Raw genomic sequence first — 19,517 nt, 5'->3', positions numbered from 1 at the left:
ATTAGATTTGTCATTTGAGCCTTCGAAAACTCATAGAAACTTTAACAGTAATCTTTAGTAGCACTTTTGGGTAATTAACCAATGATTTAACAATAGTTGGCTTGCATGTCACTTTAGTTCAATACGCACATTATAGTACGTCTTACTGAATTATGATGATGATGATGGCAAGGTTTCTAAAACAAAAAAAAATATTTCTAAGATTGTTAAGTGATCCGTTTTAAAAAGTCCGAATATTACGCCTCGCAATCCAATAAAAAAATATATACAAATCGGTGCATCATATCATCTGTAGACTTCATTGTAGTGGTAGTGGTGTAGTGTTTGTGTAATCGCAGGAATAGATTATATAATATTAAAAATAAGTTATTTATATCTTATCTTAATACTAGTACAGTAGAATTATTGCTTTATCGCAGATAGTCTACTCCAAAGTTAGATTATTGAAAAACTGTTAGTACACGAGTTGGTAAATTTTTTTTACATCTTTTGTTAATCCCTCAAAATATATTTTACAACTAAAATCATATGAATTTCACTTTAGATGTTTTTAATTCATTGAAACAGCTAAAGTGGCGAATAGAACAAACAACTGTCATAAGCAAAATATAGTAATATCGATATATCGAATATCGATTAATAAAATATTAGGAAGCAGTGTTACTTTACTGTGCTAAACTCAAACATAAAAACCAAAAAAATCTAAGAGATAGTATTATCAAGCTATTCCTTCTAGTTGACTACACCTAAAACCAGGTACTAGTCTGACCATAGCAACTTTGTGTTGACCTATGACTATGAAGAAACGTTGCTTTCATGCGCTTTGAAGACTCCACAACTATCTACACTCAAACTTCTGCATATATACCTATTATATAACCAATATATAGTGCAAAGATAAGCATAAAGCAGAAAGCAACGCTATTGGCTGAAGCGTGAAATGCATTGAAACGCATTAGGGAGCGCACCCTAAATGCTGGCTGACACAAAGGGATGAAGATTTATTCAAGGATAAAGCATAAGAAAGGAAAAAAATTAATGCACACCAAATGACGACAAAGTTTCCATAAATTAATTAAAACGAGAAAGGATATCAGCATGGACTGAGGGGAGATAAATAAATAAAATTGGTTGCGCTAGGAACTGAGTACTTAAAGTGAAACGAAAGTATATGAAATGAATTATACATTAATAATGCAAGTTAAACGTAAAAGCGGTTTCAAAATACCTTGTTTGTATGCGTATGTATTTTATTCAATAACTTGTTGCCAATTTGAAGGTAATTTATTACTACCACTCTTCTAGAAACCCACGTCCCTATTGACAAAAAACTGAAACAGTCGATTTTTACAAGCTTCTCTTGAGATAATTTTTATTTTCCTGCTGAATCATTCGCCATTTACAGGAACAGATAGTAAACACTTGCGGCTAAGTCTGTACTATAAGATGGATGTCGGAGACACTCCCAACCAAGCATCTCGATCTTCTGACGCGGCACTAACAATGTGTGTGGTCTGGCAATGTCCGGATGGCACACAATTCCTAACTTATTGGCGAGAGCTGGCAGCTTCTGGGCATTTACTTCTCTCAAAATGGCTTAATTGTTGATAAAGTAGGTCTAAAATAAGATTTCTTAGGTCGTAGAGTAGCAACTCTTAGTAGATAATTTCCTGTGAACCCCATCAAACACATAGCAAAACCTTGCTTATCGCTAATACTGGCTTGGCCACCGCTTATGTCGGCTCATCGCGATTGTACCTCGATAGTTTTCGAAAAGAATCCACTTTTCATGTGAATTCTAAAAATTTCGGCTAAAACCCTACTGGCCGACTGTAAGACTTTCCCCGGACAACAACCATTCAGCGTACTGTCGATTGGACTCAGGTTTATAATGCTGTATCCATGCTTCGACCATTGTCAAAAAATCAGACCAGAAAAACGTTCTTATTGGATTCAATCAGTTCCATATTATTCTTTGAAATTGTCATTTCACTTTGAGATCGATATTCCTAGAACGCTAGATGCCAACGTTTTTGCACGCAAACTTCCTTTGGTCTTTTTAAGAATGTTGCCGCATGATGACTTGGTCATTTGTTCAAGTTAACTGCGCACACTTAATGAAATTGTTGTACACTTGAACGGGACATAATTGTTACATTCCATGCATATAAAAAAAGCAGAAAAACAATACATATTTATACATTTATGGATTAGAGTATATATACATACTTATTCATTTGCGCTTAAAACGTTTTCACTTAGCCTTGCTTATTTCGATTCGCTGTCCTTTACCCGTCATTACTTAAGAACATTAAACACACAAAACAACAAGACACAAATAACATTTGACGCTCACTTAAAAGTAGCCAGTAAAAGCCAGATCACAGGCGGTAAACCAGATGATATTAACCGAGTTACCTGCAGAGAGTCTAGTTATTGACTGCTTGCAGAACCTAACGCAGTGAGACTTAGTATAGACGCTACGAATAGCCTTAATTGCCGCTTGGCTGTCCACTGGAAAGTTTATGGACTTGCTGATTAGAGCAAAAGCACACTTGGCTCTTTCTGTTATGCCAACATTTTAGGAATGAAAGACCAAATTGTAGTCATTTAGCTTGAAGCTATCTTCTGCGTATAGATCACTATAGAATCTTGTTCTATGAAATGCATATAATCGAAATAGCACTACTTATAATATATTATATTTATATATAAAACAAATAAAATTTCTTAAACTCCAAAACATATATCAAACTTTATTACTTACTTCATAAATTACAATAAAAACAATAAAAAAAATTCCATACAAACACTATATTACTTTTGTAAAAAAATAGGTGTATCATAACTAGTCAGCGGACAGCGAGTCTCGCAAATGAAATATTTTTCATCATCGCAACGATCATTACTCCACTGACCATTCCCCAATAACGAGAGACAACTTCTTTTACGTCGAATTTCAAACGGTTTACCAAACGCCCATCTATTATAAGTAATAGGGCGACCAATGCTTAACCAAACCCATCGTCTGTTGTCTGCAAGTTTTGAACCGGAGAGCCAAAATTCCTCATTGTTTGATGCGATACCTGAAATAAATGAAAATAGTGACTTATGAGTAAACTATTAACTGCTGAGAACTAAATATGCACTTACCAGTATTTGACAAATATTTCTCCAACAAATCATTCTCTGCTTTCGTATTGATGCTGGCCAATGACAGTCCTTGATAACCGCAAATCTCATGAGCTTTAAACCAATTTGCCTTAATATAGGCAACAACAACAAACGTTTTATCACGTAGAAGACCTGGAAAAGCACGATAACTGTAGGACTCATCCAGAGCTTGTATGGAGAAGTTTGGATATATTAGATCGGCATTTAAATCCTGGGAGCTGTTATCGGCGAACAAATTTTGTGTCACAAAACAAAGAAAAAACAAAACCAAAACGTGTTTTAGCATTTTGTGCATAAAATATTATGTTTTTGTAAAAACAAGTAAGAAGTAAACTGTCGTTGCTTAATTTAGGTGTAGAACTGTTGGCTTTTATAGCTCTTTAGGCGTTTTAAGTGCGTTAAAAGACTATTGGATGGAAAGTAACCGGCAAGTGGCATAAATCATTGTCATTGCTTATCAGCGATATTCTGAGAATTCTGTCATAAGGCTCATTAGTAAACTAATGTAGTAATTAGTGAAAATTGTTTAGATTCATTGAAAGTAAAGAACGAAAGTGTTTGGTTTTAGTAAATAAAATTTAGTCACGTGTGAAATAATCAGTAAACGTGCAAATAAGCAAATAATAAATAATTATAAAAATAGTCATAAATGTTGTTGGTTTATGGTAATAGTAATCAATATATAAAACTTAAAACTTTTCCTCTAATATTAGAGTTAACTATGTACTACCCGTGAGAGCTCTAAATTACAATTTTCGAAAACATACCTTGAAAGTTACTTTAGAAGAGAGATCAAAGATTAAGATCATTTATTCAAACAATCTGCAAAAGTTATGTTTTCAGGCTTTTCTGAACAGTTTATGAAGATAAATTTAATAAATAAACAAAAATAATTTACAATTACAGAATTTAATGTACTTTAATGTATTTTAATAAACGGTGATGCAATTTGAAAAATTTTGTATACCGTTGATCCTGTAGCCGATCTTCAGTAGGACCGCCGAAAAAATATGAATGGCGATGAGTAAGATTTTTCTACCTAAAATTATCACAAATTCAAAAAGCGAAAAAAAAATATTATTATAATACCTACATGAATACAGATTAGGTTTAAAGGGCTTGACAAAATTTTGTTTTTGACACAATGGCGATCTATCAAAAAAGCTCGTTTTTTGTGAAAAATTGTTTGCTTCCAAGTGTCTTAAATAATCGTAATTATTATCAAGAATCTTATTCTTTCGGTCGTTACTCGATCAAAATATGTAAAGAGATCGTAAGAAAATGTCAAGTCGATCGGTTTAGCCGTTTCCGAGAAATTTTCTGAACTCTGAAAACGCGTTTATAGTTTTGAGAGCCGATTAAGTTTAAATATTCTTACAAATACGCTCATATCTTCGAAAATATTTTCGTAATCAATTTCGAATTTTCGGAGAATATTTTCAAATATAATATATGAACAAGCGATATGCAAAAAAAAATTATTATTTGAATTTCACAATTGGATATAACCGCTTAAATGTTCCATAGCGAAGTCTACTTTGACAGTCAAAGAGCTTAGAGTACTCTTTCTCCCACTCTTTACTGACAATATCACTACAATTATTCAGTTTTTCGCCAAAGATTCCCTGATTCAGCAATAGCTGGTTTTGGACATATTTAAGTCTGTATGCACGGTGTCTGACTTTTATTTTATCTCGATTTATTTTTGTTATCAACGAATAAAGGGTTTTCAATAGCAAAGATAATATAGTATATAATTTCATTGAAAGTATTTTATAAAATGAATTTTTCATAAATATAATGTGTTTTTAAATTGGACACCGAAACCCTATATTAGTAACGGATAAACTTTTCGAAGAGTCTAGCAATATAATCTAATATGGACATTTATAAACAATGACTTATATTCATTGTAGTCGACACTGTCCAGTATTATTACTAGATTCTACAACGATTATCCCTTCCGTTGCCAAATTGTATTTGGAAGAGTTCGCTCAAACTCTGGTAACCATGCTACTGACTATTATACAAAAATTTGTGGAAACCTAGTTCAACCTTTAGAAAAACATTTTGGGACATGTAAAGTTTTTCAAAAATATTTTCAATACCTATGAGTATTTTTAGTTTGGGCAGATTGCGGCTGGAAACTTGGATCTTGGAAGATCCTGCTATCATGTGCTGTTTTGCACTCCAATTCGCTTTAAAAACAAGATTGTTGAAATCAAAAAAAAAAAAAAAATTACTCGATATGCCTAAGCATTTATAATAAAAAAGCCGAAAGAAAAAAAATTAACATTGACCCCGTCACATCTGATCAAAAAGTGGTCACAAATGTTTGAAAGTAACATAATGTTTATAGACAAATGCTGACTAGTATATTAATATTCCGCTTTATTATTTGGTTCGATACGATTTCAGCTTTTATGCAGTCGACTCTTTGCTGAGATAGTCAGATTTCTTTGGGCAGAATTTGGAGGTTATGGTCAGTTATATCATGTAACATAGTTCCAGCAGTGTAAGTATGAATATGGTTAACAATCGTGGATTAGATCTGTGTAAAAAATTTTACAGATTTAATTCCAGAAGCGTTAGTAAAAAGTTACTGACTTATGCGCAGAAAAAGTCAGATGATCTTCTTTTCCTTTTCAACAAACAGCTATTTCGACCTTCGCCCTCTCATTACCGCCTTCCATTAGCGTTTAGTCGTTGTACTCATTAAGCAAATAACGTCGTTTAACGGTTAAACAAAGAACTAAAGACACAACTAATAAAAGTAGCAGATAATTAGACTGAGCGAGAGTGTTTATAACATAAGTGAGTAACAAAGTTTTCAAATGAGCTACAACTACACAGCATCACGAATGGCGCAGTGGATTACTCCGAAGGTTGCATAAACTACACGAACTCCTGCACATATCTACAAGACTAAGCAACGCTGTCACAGTTTTATTTTACACTCGTTGTTAAATTTTATCACCAATTCCCCGTTTGTGGCGGCAACTAATTCAACTGCAGCTCTGACAGTTTTACTTTATTCTAAATGCAATTGCACGCAACTTAATGAAACACATTTGCCGCAATGTGTTGCAGCATTTGCACTGGGATTTTTGCTATGATTTTCATTTCCATTGTCATTATGCAATGATTAACTTAAAACGTTCATTTGAATCGTTCATCGTTTTTGCAATTAGGAGGAGTAACGGTATTTAAGTTTTATTGCTGAACCATTTCGGCGAAGTGACAACAAATGTTTCGTTGTGAACGCAAGTTGATTAAGAATAGTTTAGTTATAAGAAAAGAGGAAATTATTCTCTGTCTCTTGAAAAGAAAACATAGAAATACAAGATAGAAAATTGTACGAGGTTTAAGTCATTTAGGTATTGCATTTTTTTTACGAAGAAATTCATATTTTGTTCCATAGAGTCTCGACTTCGAAGAAAATTGAAGTTGTTATATTTTTTATTCGCAAGAAAATAAAATTTACTCTAAAAATATCTAACGAATCGAACGAAAGTTTATTACAGTGGTCTACCTAGTTCTTTGTTTCTAAGCGAATCGTGGAATTTCTTATCTCAAAATTTTATGAGTTTTTGTGAAATTGGCAGCCTCTTTCAGGGGTGTGACTATTCAGCAAAGCGACAGTACTAGCTTTGAGCTCATTCACTGCGCGTTCAAAGTTAGCTAAGGAGTGTCTGTTCTCGCTAGAAATAGCATGAAGCTACTTCATCCTAAGACTCGTTTGGGTGCCGGCTCATAACGGAATCGTTGGTAACTGCAAAGCCGATGAGCTGTCAAGAGGGAGCAGCCTGCCCCGTTCAACACGGAATGGGAACGAGTTGAATATCTATTGTGAATTGGACAAAATCGTGAGCATCTCTGGAGACAGTGAGAGTGGAGACTGATGTGTAATCGGTTTATCTTGGAAACCTTGCTTTGAAGTAAAGCGCTCCCGGGGCAAGGGTAAACATCCATTGGTTGTGTTTTAGTGGCCACCCCACTCACCTAGGATTACGATCCGTATATCTAACGAGGGATTTTTAAAACCTCATTACGGTCTAAAAAAAAAACTAAGCAATTTCTTATATCTGCCCAAGTGTGATTTTACTATTGATATCAGTCTCAATTTCCCCGCGTCTAAGGGTATAAATGTTACAATCTGTTATACTAGCAAGCCAGTTTAGCGCGCGGCAGAATAGTTATAGATTACATATGACTGCAGGTGTGTAATTATAAAGTAATTATAATATAAATCTTACGCTTTCGCAAAACAATCTTCGTGCCAAATATACTAACTTGTCATTTGCACTAAAAACTTGAGTTGTAAAAATTAATTAGCGTAATTAATTTAGAGTTTCATTAAATTAAAACAGCAGCAAATGGTAAAGGTAGCAATTTCACGCAGTTACTTTGACACTTCCACCCATTTTCTTATGCTTCGTTTCCACATTATTGCTACTGGTGTGTTGCAGAATCGCTACCCCTCATGTTCCGTGCGGCAGCAAACACAAAAGACATTACCTTTTGTGCAAAGTTGAAATGCGCCATTCAAAGTAGTGTCATAACTTCCAACTGCTGCTGTCAATTTTCACTCGCACACACAAATCGCATATCGATGTTGAATTGTATAGAGCAGGGTGCATTCTTATGCTAAAATCATCTTAGCACTGCTTCACCTTAGCACAGCAAGCTCACATCAGCAACGCAAGGAATGTAAGATTGCGTATACGCCATGATGCACAGCAACCAACACAAATGCTCAGTACGCATTTTATGCACCGCCAGCGCATTACACAGCAGCACAATGCTAATCTAGTGAAAGTTGATGAGCATCAAGGTAATACGCGTATTGAATGATGCTAAGATTTCGTTTGCGTGCTTGTATTTTACTGTGCCACAGCACGCATTTAATGCCATCGGAAATCCTTTAAGCAATGCAGTTCGTCTGTAACTTTATGTGTTTGCCAACTGAAAGCCAATAAATGCTACCTGCCACATGCTACTTATCTTGGAAAGTTATTGGAAGCGCCATTATACATATATGTAGTTGTGTGTAAAGGCTTGCACTCACTGGCTTACGGATATTGATTATACCCAATTAACATTTGGCTAAGTGTTTGACATTGAGTTTAAGTTCAATAGAAATGTATTTAGAGAATAATATGTTTCACAGTGTAATAAATATTATCGTTTAAAGTTTTTTTTTAACAATTTAAAATAATTGTGTTACAGATAGGCTTACATATATACCTATTTTAAACTTTCACAGTAATCGTAAATAAAGTCATGCTTTTCTTTCAATCCAGACGTCACGAATAAATATATTTGCTGTCAAATGCGATCCACAAAACATGACCAGATGAAACTGCTGCGATCTGCTTTTCTGTTATTCTTAAAACGAGTCACCAAAGCTCGCCCACAAGTAGTAAATAGACAAGGTTAATGAAAGTGATATGAATATAATTACATATATTCAGATGAGCAAAAAATAATAATATCGCATTTATGGCTTAAAATGAATCTATTAGACTTATACAGCACTCTTTGAAAATGTTAAAAAAAAGAAAGAAATTCATAATAGGTTAAAATACAGCGAAAACGCAAGATAAAACAAGTAAGGAAGGGCTAAGTTCGGATGTAACCGAACATTTTATACTCTCGCAAAGTCAAATGGTATACTCGTTTGAGATTTCTTTGTGGATTGGCTGATATTTTCGGTAGAAGGTCAACTATAGGCACTGGGGTCCACATATTTAGTACTTAGGGGTTTGAACAGTTTCGGTTCGATTTAGACAATTTTTGGCCGCAAAGTGGCATACTTTAATTGCATTATTCACGCAAAGTTTTACCCCGATATAATCATTGTTACCTGATTTGCATAGTGGAAAGTGAAAGAATCAGATGGAATTGAAAATGGTGTTATATGGGAAGTAGGCGTGGTTGTAGTCCGATTTCGCCCATTTTCGCACTGACATAGAAACATGAAAAGAACGTTATGCACCGAATTTGGTTGAAATCGGTTAAGCAGATCCCAAGATATGGGTTTTCACCTAAAAGTGGGCGGTGCCACGCCCACTGCTTAATTTTCAACGCGGTTCCTATAAAGTCATCTCATACCATCCCAGAGATAAAATTTAATATCTTTGGCGTGTTTAGTGATTGATTTATCGCGCTTTTAGTAGTTTTTAACAGTACCGTTATATGGGGAGTGGGCGGAGTTGCCACCCGATTTCAACTATTTTCACACCGTCAATAGAAGTGCTAAAAACATTTGCTTCTGGTGAATTTTGTTATTATAGCATTAGCGGTTTAGGAGATATGCACATTAAACCTATTAGAGGCGGGACCACGCCCACTTTTTAAAAAAAAATTTTAACTGCAGATGCCCCTCCCTAATGTGATCCTGTGTACCAAATAACAGTCTTGTATCTTATTGCGGAGCTTAGTTATGGCAAGTTATTTGTTTTTGATTAATGGCGTTTTGTGGGCGTGGCAGTGGTCCGATTACGCCCATCTGCAATACCAACCGTCTCACGGTACCATGAAACATGTGTACCAAGTTTCATAAAGATATCTCAATTTTTACTCAAGTTAGAGCTTGCACGGACGGACGGACAGACGGACGGACGGACAGACAGTCACCCGGATTTCAACTCGTCTCTTCATCCTGATCATTTATATATATATAACCCTATATCTAACTCGATTAGTTTTAGGTGATACAAACAACCGTTAGGTGAACAAAACTATTATACTCTGTAGCAACAGGTTGCGAGAGTATAATGACAAACATTAACTGAAAAATTATTTACGGGCGATCTAAGATCGGAAAAAGGAAAAAGAGGGACGTGGGTGAATTTTTAAGGGTTACAAGAAGTTTAGCGAGATTTCCAGCAAAACTACGATTTTATCGAGATATTTACACCTTCTTCACATAACCTCAAAATGTATGTAAAAAATTTTAAAAATCCAGTTTTTGATTTTTTTTTATCTTGTACAAAATTTTTTTATTCATGAAATTTGGTTTAAACTTACCTTTTTATGTCTTAAGCAAACTGTATTTTTTTATTTAAAATATTTGTATTTTCTCCTTATATTGACTTAATATAGAAAAAAAACATCCAGCTCAAGTAGATTTTTGCATTTAAAAAAATCGTATATGTAAAAGTTTTGATATTTATGTTGAATTATTACCTTCAGAAAGCCCTGCCCCATTTATGGTTAAAATATATGTATATATAACGGTATTTAAGATATCGAATAATATAAATATTGGCATCGCCTACTCTTCATTAACTATATTAGCCAATATTTCCTACTATCACAGATTGGATATATGTGAAATCTAAATATAGTCACGCTTACTTCTCAAATAATTTTTTCCGCTAAATGGGGCTGCTTTTCTGCTACTCGCCGTCGAATCGATCCAATAAGGTTCGGCATAATAGAACCCGTCTTGCCCATCTCCAATAAGACGATGTAGATCAAAACTTGTGAATCCCAGAAAACGTTGGTCATTACCTTTCCAACCGATAGTATAGCCTTCGCCTTCTTCGGAGCAGGTTCGCCGAATGAAGTTCCCTGTTTCGACTATTCCTTAGCCTCTAGTATATATCAGTAGATTAATGATTTTTCAATATTCACGAAACGACGCCGAAACTCCTTTAACTTACGCTTAAACAGCGTCAAATTAAGCAATAAAGTTGTCTCACGGTTGAAATTGTTCTCTAGAGTGAGCAAACGTGACCTTCATCCCAACAATAACATTCTCATGCCCAGTATTTTATGAAAGGTATGGCCCACGCGGTATTTTGAGATGCCTACTATTTAAGCTATCTCGCGTTCCTTCAATCGACGGTCTGCCTAAACGACATTTGGACTTTTCTCACATTATCCATCGTGATAATTGATTTCGGGGTACCTGGGCGTGACACAAAAACCAACTTGCGTCCACATTCAAACTCGTTTAACCAAATTTTGATGGTCGTCATGGTAGAAGCATAGTCACCATATAAAGCTTCCGTTTTTTGATTGCATTGCGCTGTTTTTCTTCCAAAAGCTTTCGAAACAACGACCTACTTTGCTTTTATTCCGTTTTTCAAAAATCCGCGAACGCGGTCTTTTCCACACGGGCTCAAAAAAAAAACTAGGAGTCTGATTCGGTTGAAATTTTCGCACTAACTAAACTTGTTAAATTTCTGAAAGAAATTGCCGAATTTTTTTGGTTACCAAACCTGATGCTTGTTGGGTGCGAACCATTTGTTGAACTCCTATTGTGTGTTCGACTCTAGGATATTGTCCTTCGGCATGTTGGCTGTCACATTAGCAAACACACGTAGAGTTTTTTGTTTTTGATTTCTTTTTACTATTTCACCTTTTTTCTGAATAGCATATATCACGTTGTAACTACATTTGTATATAAGTATACACATATTAATGTATGCACGATACGCCATCGGTAAGTGGATTTGCTGCGCGAGGAATTGACTGCATTTCAATCGAATCCGCAGCGCTTTTCAAAGCGAGGGTGTCAATAATGTTGCACTCATCCATAAAAGTAAAAAGAGAAGTTTTTATATGCATAAGTATATGGAGAACTCAACTGCATTATACTCGTACGAAAGAAAACTAACGGCAAATTTGAAAATATTCACTCTCAAATAGCTGTAGGTGTGTCACGCATTGGCAGAAAATGCTGTGTTTGCGAGTTCCGTTTGCATGCTTTGTGTTAGTTTCGTGCAACTGCGCCAAATAACGGCGCTTGTTGTTTTATTTCTCAAGCTGGCAATAGCGCATATTCGCTTTTCTGCATTTTAACTTAGAATGCCAAGCATTTAACACTCCCTCCTTTGTTTTTTTTTGTATTATTATTTTTGTTGCGCTTTGATACTTTTTAGTTTAATGATTGTTCGCTGCCATTTAACTTTTTCACTTGTTGGACCCCATGCTACGCCACTTCGTCCAAATTGACAAAGTTCTCGCACAATGCAACAAGGTCAATTCAATGTCATAACTGTTGCTACCACGAATGGTGGGTGTAGTGCAGATATAAACTAAAAACGAATTAAATATAAATTGAGTAAACTGAAATAAGCTTGGAATACTACAATCGGAAGTCGGAGGAGTGCTAAAAGCTTCAAAACTTAAAATACCTTCTTTCAATACTAAATAAATATGAGTTCTTGAAAATTTGAAATATTAATAAAACTTTAAATAATTCGATTTAAACACATTTAAAGTAGTGGCCTTCACACTTCGACCCTAGTTTAGGTTATATGGCTGATCCCAAGATATGATCGCATTTGGACTGATTACGACCATACTTCTTGCAATTGCTTTTTTATAAATATGATTAATAAATTGTTTTGCGAAAACCTGGATTTTTTTTGGCAGTGTGTGTTCTTTCCAATTTGTTTTGGAACCTTGGTTTTATCGCCTTGGTCACTATTACTTTCCTATTTAGGTAGTCAGCCATCTATTTTGTCTGTATATTCCTGTATCCAGCAGTCCTAATGCGAGTTGGATTCTTGCTGATTGTTAATCATTGCCATATACTTTAAACTACTAATGGTTTGACGACACCGGCTTATATCTGATCTCGGCTTGAAAAATGTACACAAAATTACAGATTTAAATTGAAATCTTTTTATATATAAACCAATTTCGTTCTTCGTTATTTGGCGCAACATTAATAATGGCCCGGCTCTTAATCTCAAGGTCGTGGGTTCGAGCCCCACGTTGGGCGACCGTATTTTTTAAACTCTCTTATTTTGAGTTTTCTTTACTCAACAGTATTCCCTTAAATTATTTAGTAAATTTTTTCTGCCGTTACAACAACACCAAAATTCAATAAATAACATAAAAACAACGTATAACGATATTTGCATGTGCGATAACTTTAAAAAAATCTCTCGAATGATGACATAGTCGACAATTATGACTGAAAATTTTGAGATGAACGTAACGCCAAGCAGCTTCAAATGTTCTAGGCAAATTTTATTTTCTTAAGATTTTCTTAAGATATTCTTCGTGTAGTGAAAATAAGACGCAATATTATTTATAAAAGTTGGAAAAGTCTCCAAAAGACCTGTATTTCAACGACCGGGAAATAACGCGCTTGCATTTCTTTACTGTCTGACATGATTGCAAAAATAAAACCTTTCGGTCTTTCTTGGGCTTTTTCTATATGAAATTAAAAAAATAAAAGCTGTTGGATTTCGTACTATAATAATTATGGGTCTTACAATAACAACAAGCCAACTGACTCAACAGTCAACTACCTGTATATCCGCTATTCTGTTTTAAATCTTGGAAAAACAACACTTATAAAGGGGGATCCATCTCGAGATTCCTTACTTTTTTTAAGAAAAAAACACAGAAAATACAAATTTAATGGGGAATGTTTAGTATCATTTGAAAGAATATTTTTTGGCATTTATTTTTTTAAGATTATCTCTTTCAAATGTTGGCAGCGGCTACGTCTCAGATGGTTCATCCTTTGAGTGCAATTTTCAATGACTCGTTCGAGCATTTCAACTGGTAACTGGCGAATGACACGCGTGATATTTTTCTCCAAGGCTTGAATCTAAGCGGGATTGTCCGCATAGATTCCATACTTTACATATCCCCGCAGGAAAAAGTCTAACAGTGTAATATCATACGATCTTGGTGACCAATCGAATGGCCCAAAATGTGAAATTATCTTCTCACCGAAGTGTTCTCTCAATAAATCCATTGAATGATGCGATATGTGGGAAATGGTGCTGTCTTTTTGAAAGCAAATGTTGCCGAGATCCCCAGCTTCAATTTCAAATCAAATAGTCGGTTATCGTGGCTCGATAACGGTCGCCATTGACGATAACGTTCTCACCGGCATCATTTTGAAGAAATATGGACCGATGATTGCACCGGGACACAACCCACACCAAACCGTTGTTTTTTCTGGATGAAATGGCAGCTCTTGAATCTTTTCAGGTTGCTCTTCGTCCCAAATGCGGCAATTTTGCATATTTACATATCCATTGAGCCAGAAATGATCCTCATCGCTGAACAAAATTTGGCTCAAAAACGTCGGACTTACTTGGAACTTTTCAAGAGCTCATTGATCGAAGCGATGACGCTTGGGCGGTCGACCGGCTTCAGTTCTTGCACAAGCTGAGTTTTGTATGCTTTCAATTTAAGATGTCGACGTAAAGTGCGCCAAGTCGCTCCATACGTCAGTCCGAGTTGCTGCGTACGGCGCCGAATCGACTCTCCACGGTCTTTGTGTATACTCTCAGCTAAGCCCGCTATGTTTTCTTCACTGCGTGCTGGACGTGATCTATTCGGTCTCAAGATGGGTGATGGTGTTACGAATAGTACGTGCAGTAGGTCGACTATGTTGACGAAGCGTGTGAAACACATTCTTTACAGAACGTAAGCTTTTGTAATAAAATAGAACGATTTGTGAACGTTGTTTAGACGTAGTCTTTTTATGATAAAATGCCAAACAATACTAAATAAATATGATATGACAGCTTGACACAATTCACGCGCCATCTGTCAAAAAAAGGCTATAGAAAAAAGTATCTCGACTTGGATCACACAATTTTCTATATACTAAAGCCACCAAACATAATATTTTTCCATTTTTCACGAATAAATCCCTTAAACTTTCAGAGAGCAGCACTCCAACATTAAACAAGATACCTAAATAGAACTTATTTAGTATATATGGCGCTATTGATATGAGGTGAAACGCTTAAAAATATATATTTTATAATTTTATATGAAAAATTAAATAATGGCGTTGTGTTGCACTAAAGTCGCCATAAGCCACAAAACATTCCTCACAACCAGTAAATCTCAATTTTCTACTCAAAACATAAAAACTAAGATCCCCACACATTTCGCTGTTGCTTTGCGATCTCCAGCACCTCAACTACAAAGCATATAATTCGCTTGTCCCTATTTTATGCGCAAATTATTTATGTGCGACATTTACTAATACCGTTATGCGTGATAGCGCAAAACAGAATCCATTTAAAAGCAAACGCTAAGAGTCGCAACTTGTAAGTGGTGGTATGAAACCACACTCTTGCTTGCAACAAAACTCTTTGAAGCGTAAATAAAAAAAAATAAAGTTTGCTTTAAACGCTGGCGCAGCAATTTTTCGATTTGAAAAGTATAAAATTAGAAAGAATACGAAAAAAAAAATAGCGAAAAACTTTACCGCACGCAATATTGAATGATTTGAAGGGGAGATTTGTATTGGAAATTGGCTTTACAAAGCAAGGATGTGCAAGGATATGCAATTGCTATTGAAATGTGAAGCATGAGGAGTGTATGTGTGTGTGTGTGTGTGTTGGCACATAAAATGGCTTACTTAAAACCGAACTGACAGCACAATGTGTGCTGAATTATGACAGGTCAAGGATTGCACCAAAAAATAAAGACATTCCACAATAGCCGCAGGGTCGGAGTTGCGGGAGCGAGGCAGTAAACAGCCAAAGCGAGCACAAAAATTGAGGGGACAACCGTCAATGCTATTTACTACGCCAAAAGTGTTTGTGCGCTGATTTCAAAGACACTTTTGCTCACCACTACGCTTTGCATCTTTATGCCACTTGTGCGAACATTTTTCAAACAGCCAAAGTGGACGATTGCATGGCAAACCCTAATCCAATGGACCGTTGCATTCGCTGAACATAAAAGTAAATGCATTTTTGGCTTTGCGTGTGTGTAATTGGACCCCCTCTAACTTCGTGCAAATAAACAAATATTACAAATGTTGCCAGTAACAAGTTGACTACACTTGCGTTAAGAATATGACAAGCTGATACTTGCGCCGTCACTTTTACGCGTTTCGCCAAATGTGCAGCAGCTATGCCACTTAACAGTTGAATACGCAAATAGTCGAAAAGATTTCCCCGAAGTGCACTTAATTTCGTTTTTTTTTTATTAGTTTTTTTTTTTACAGTTTGTTGATAGTTTGATAGTTTGCGTTGGCAATTTTTCTCAGCAATCGTGTAAATGCAAAAGTTTCGCATTTAGAAATGAAACTACTTTGGTCTTCATGTAAGCACATGACATGGCTCCCCTCATTTCTCATTTTGAAATTTTAAACATATATCATAACCTAAAGTGGTAAGCATGAGAAATTGCAAAAAAAATTCAAAGTAGCATAAGAATCTTTAAGGATTTAATGAAACGCATTTGACAAAGAAAATCTTAAGAAAGAATAAATGTATTCCGGAGCTAAATTCCTGCTATATACGAACGTGCTGACACCTGATTTTATAAATATATTTTTTTCATAGTGCCTAGGTGAGACATGAGACCTCAATTATTGACCGGCTCAAATCCGAGTCCGTTTCTGTTTCGATGTAGACGCCTTTAGGAGGCCTATAGTGAAACCACCGGACTAAAACCCCCTCACTCTATTATGTCCTCTCTGAAACACCTCGTGCTACTGATGAAGTTCCTCAATAGAAATAGTTTTATCTGTGAAGCCTTCGAAACATCTTCAAGAAACCCTCGACCAATAGTTATAATTCTTGGCAGCTTCTACAATAGTCATTGTATGATGTTTCCAGTCTGCTGTTAGCAATCCTACCATATTTCATTTCTGCCACGTTTGGCTGCTTATTGAGCAGGCTCGGGATTGACTCCACCAAGACTCAGAAAACATGTTTGTCGATTATCTTTGATAAAACTTTGTCGATTAACTTTGATAATATAAAAATAAGAGACTTTAGTGATTTCAAAACCGTTTGGCTATCTGTATATATAAATATATTCCTTGTTGTGAGCACACTCTTTGTTAGAACAAGAAGACTTTCTTTAATTGCTGTAATCTCCGCTTGGAAGACAATGCAGTCGTCTGGTAGACAGAAGGCGATTCTGGTTTCTTATTTTGCTGAAAAGTCACCAACTTTCACTCGATTATTTAGTTTGAACACATCCGTATAGGTGCTTATCTCTGCGTTCCTGTTCACCTAAGTACTAAGTTTCGAAAAGAGAAATTAAATTCTGGAGCTAAGAGCTCCTTACAGACGAATATATTCAGGGCGGCGAGATAGTCGTTGACAGGATCTAAATCCGTATCCATTTCGGTTACGTTCCCTATTGACTATTGCCTATGAACGGACGTTGAATGCGTGCATAATTTTGTTTTAAATCAATACTATCGAAAAATCTATTAACATATATTATAATTACATTTTTAAAACCCTCGTTCATCGATTGACGATTTCAAACTTTCACTTATATTCCTGCGTTGAAAGAACTTCTCAAGAAATATGTCAGTCGTTCTGAAGCAGGATAAGCTCATTCCATTTGAAGAATATCGTCTGAATAAGATCTACACAAGTATTATCGAACGGTCTTATTATAATGCAAAATATTTCGTGGTAACTCTATACATTGCGTAGATCTGAGACCATCCACATACTAAAAAGTCTGAAGAAAGCAAATTAAGCTATTTTCAGAACCTTTACTTCTCTTACACCTCTGGAATTAATTTAATCATGCCTACAAAATGTACAACTTGCGGAAAGGTGAGTGGAGGCGTGGTTTAAGTTAGCAACTGTTCATGATTTCTAGTTTTAGGCTTTATTATCACAGCAACGTTTTCAAGCTGAGATGAGCCCACTATTGCGGGCGCTGGTTATTTAGCATCATCTGCGCAGTCTCATAATCTATTTGGCTCGAAGTATGTCACAAGAGATTTGGTAAGCTACTCACTCTGCACTTTTTTCTAGCCTAAAGATTTAAACCGACTATTATCCAACTGCCATACACTTGGTAAGGTTAAAATTCTTACCAGCTACTAATCGTCAACGTCGTCTGCAAAGAAACCAAATAGAAACATCTCAATACTTCCTTCTTGACTATCCTGCCTTCACGAGATTAAGGCTGAAACATCTTGGATCTTGCCATTGGAAAGAGCTAGCAGGAAGCAAACAGCTTTGTGATAGATTTTAGGGTATTTTCGATACATGAAATCTAACTTCAAATGACTTCTTGATTCCACCCGAATCTAGTCTTCCTAGCCTTCTAGTCTTCTAGTTTGTAACACCTAGAAGGAAACGTCGGAGACCCTATAAAATATACAAGTACATATATGTATATAAATGAAGAGCATGACGAGTTGGACCAATTCAGCCATGTCCATCTGTCTGCCTGTATATACGCCAACTAGTCCCTCAGTTTTTGAGATATCATTTTGAAATTTTGCACACAAATTTTTCTTTTGGAGAAGCTACTCATTTTTCAGAACCGTCGATAGCGGATCACTGTAGCTGCCATACAAACTGAATGAACGGAATCAAGAGCTTGTATAGAAAACTTTTTCATTTGACGAGATGTCTTCACGAAATTTGGCATGGGTTATTTTCTAAGACAATGGTGCAATCTCCGAAGAAATTGTTGAAATCGGATTACTATATCATATATCTGCCATACAAACGAATCGATCAAGCACAAGTTCTTTTGTATTTGTGAAGAGTATTATAGCTTCGGTGCAACCGTTAACGTTTATTCTTATTTTCTTTGTTTTTGTCTTTCTCAAAGCAATCGCTTGCAGAAAAATCTCTCAATTAACCTTTGACTGAAGGTTATAGAAAATTCTATATAATTTAATTGCTTGTAACGCATTCACCAAAAGAGGGAGCGAGCGCTAACTGAATTATCGAAGGAAAATCTAAAAACAGGATAAATAAATTTAATAACTTCGAATGTAAAGTATGCATACAAAAATAGGGAAGGAAGGAAGCACTCAGTCATAACTAATTCGACTGCATTGCCATTAGAACGCAAAAGGGAAGTTTGCATTTTTTTCCACAATAACCTAACTTGCCCTCACGAGCGTATGCAGTCGAGCAAAAATCGCAAAGGAACAAGCAAAGCAATAGATAAAACTAAAAAGAGTATACTTAGTGAAGATAAATGAAAATATTCAAAAGGGAAAATTGCGCGTGAGATGTTTAATGACTTGTTTACTGCTGACATTACATTAACCAACGACCGACGAACGTACTGTGGGGCCAACAGAAAAAAAACACGCAATAAAGTTGTAAATAAAAGCAGTTAGCTATGCGCGGCGAGATAACGCGCGCCATTGTGGGCGTCATTGCACGCATCCATCAACTTAGACAAGCAATTTCGCCTTGATAGAGGTCCGCTGTTGGCGGAGCACTCATGCCACTTTGGCGCCCCTTGCAAGAGACCTGCAAGAGACCGTAACAAGTAATACCCGCCGGCAATGCGTTGTTGCTTTCAGCAATTGTCATTCAAACTACAAATTACAACAAGTTTATAACCGATACCCATATTTTATGCAGTCGCCTTCCTTGTTGCTGTCATTT

The 19,517-nt window shown here is 35.8% G+C and overlaps 1 protein-coding gene across 1 annotated transcript; it reads right to left on the bottom strand.

Moving 5' to 3' along the window:
• Positions 1–2,799: 2,799 nt before the first annotated feature.
• Positions 2,800–3,531, bottom strand: LOC106622603 (tetranectin-like protein). The gene is made up of 2 exons (XM_014241823.3): positions 3,154–3,531; positions 2,800–3,086 (listed from the first exon to the last, which is right to left on the bottom strand). The coding sequence occupies exons 1-2, from the start codon at positions 3,467–3,469 to the stop codon at positions 2,818–2,820; spliced, it is 585 nt and encodes a 194-aa protein (XP_014097298.2). The 5' UTR covers positions 3,470–3,531; the 3' UTR covers positions 2,800–2,817.
• Between the last annotated feature and the right edge of the window lie 15,986 nt (positions 3,532–19,517).

Source organism: Bactrocera oleae, chromosome 4, assembly GCF_042242935.1.
Source record: "Bactrocera oleae isolate idBacOlea1 chromosome 4, idBacOlea1, whole genome shotgun sequence".
Taxonomy (NCBI): domain Eukaryota; kingdom Metazoa; phylum Arthropoda; class Insecta; order Diptera; family Tephritidae; genus Bactrocera; species Bactrocera oleae.
The sequence above is the reverse complement of the archived record's forward strand: the minus strand, read 5'-3'. Positions and strand labels throughout refer to the sequence as shown.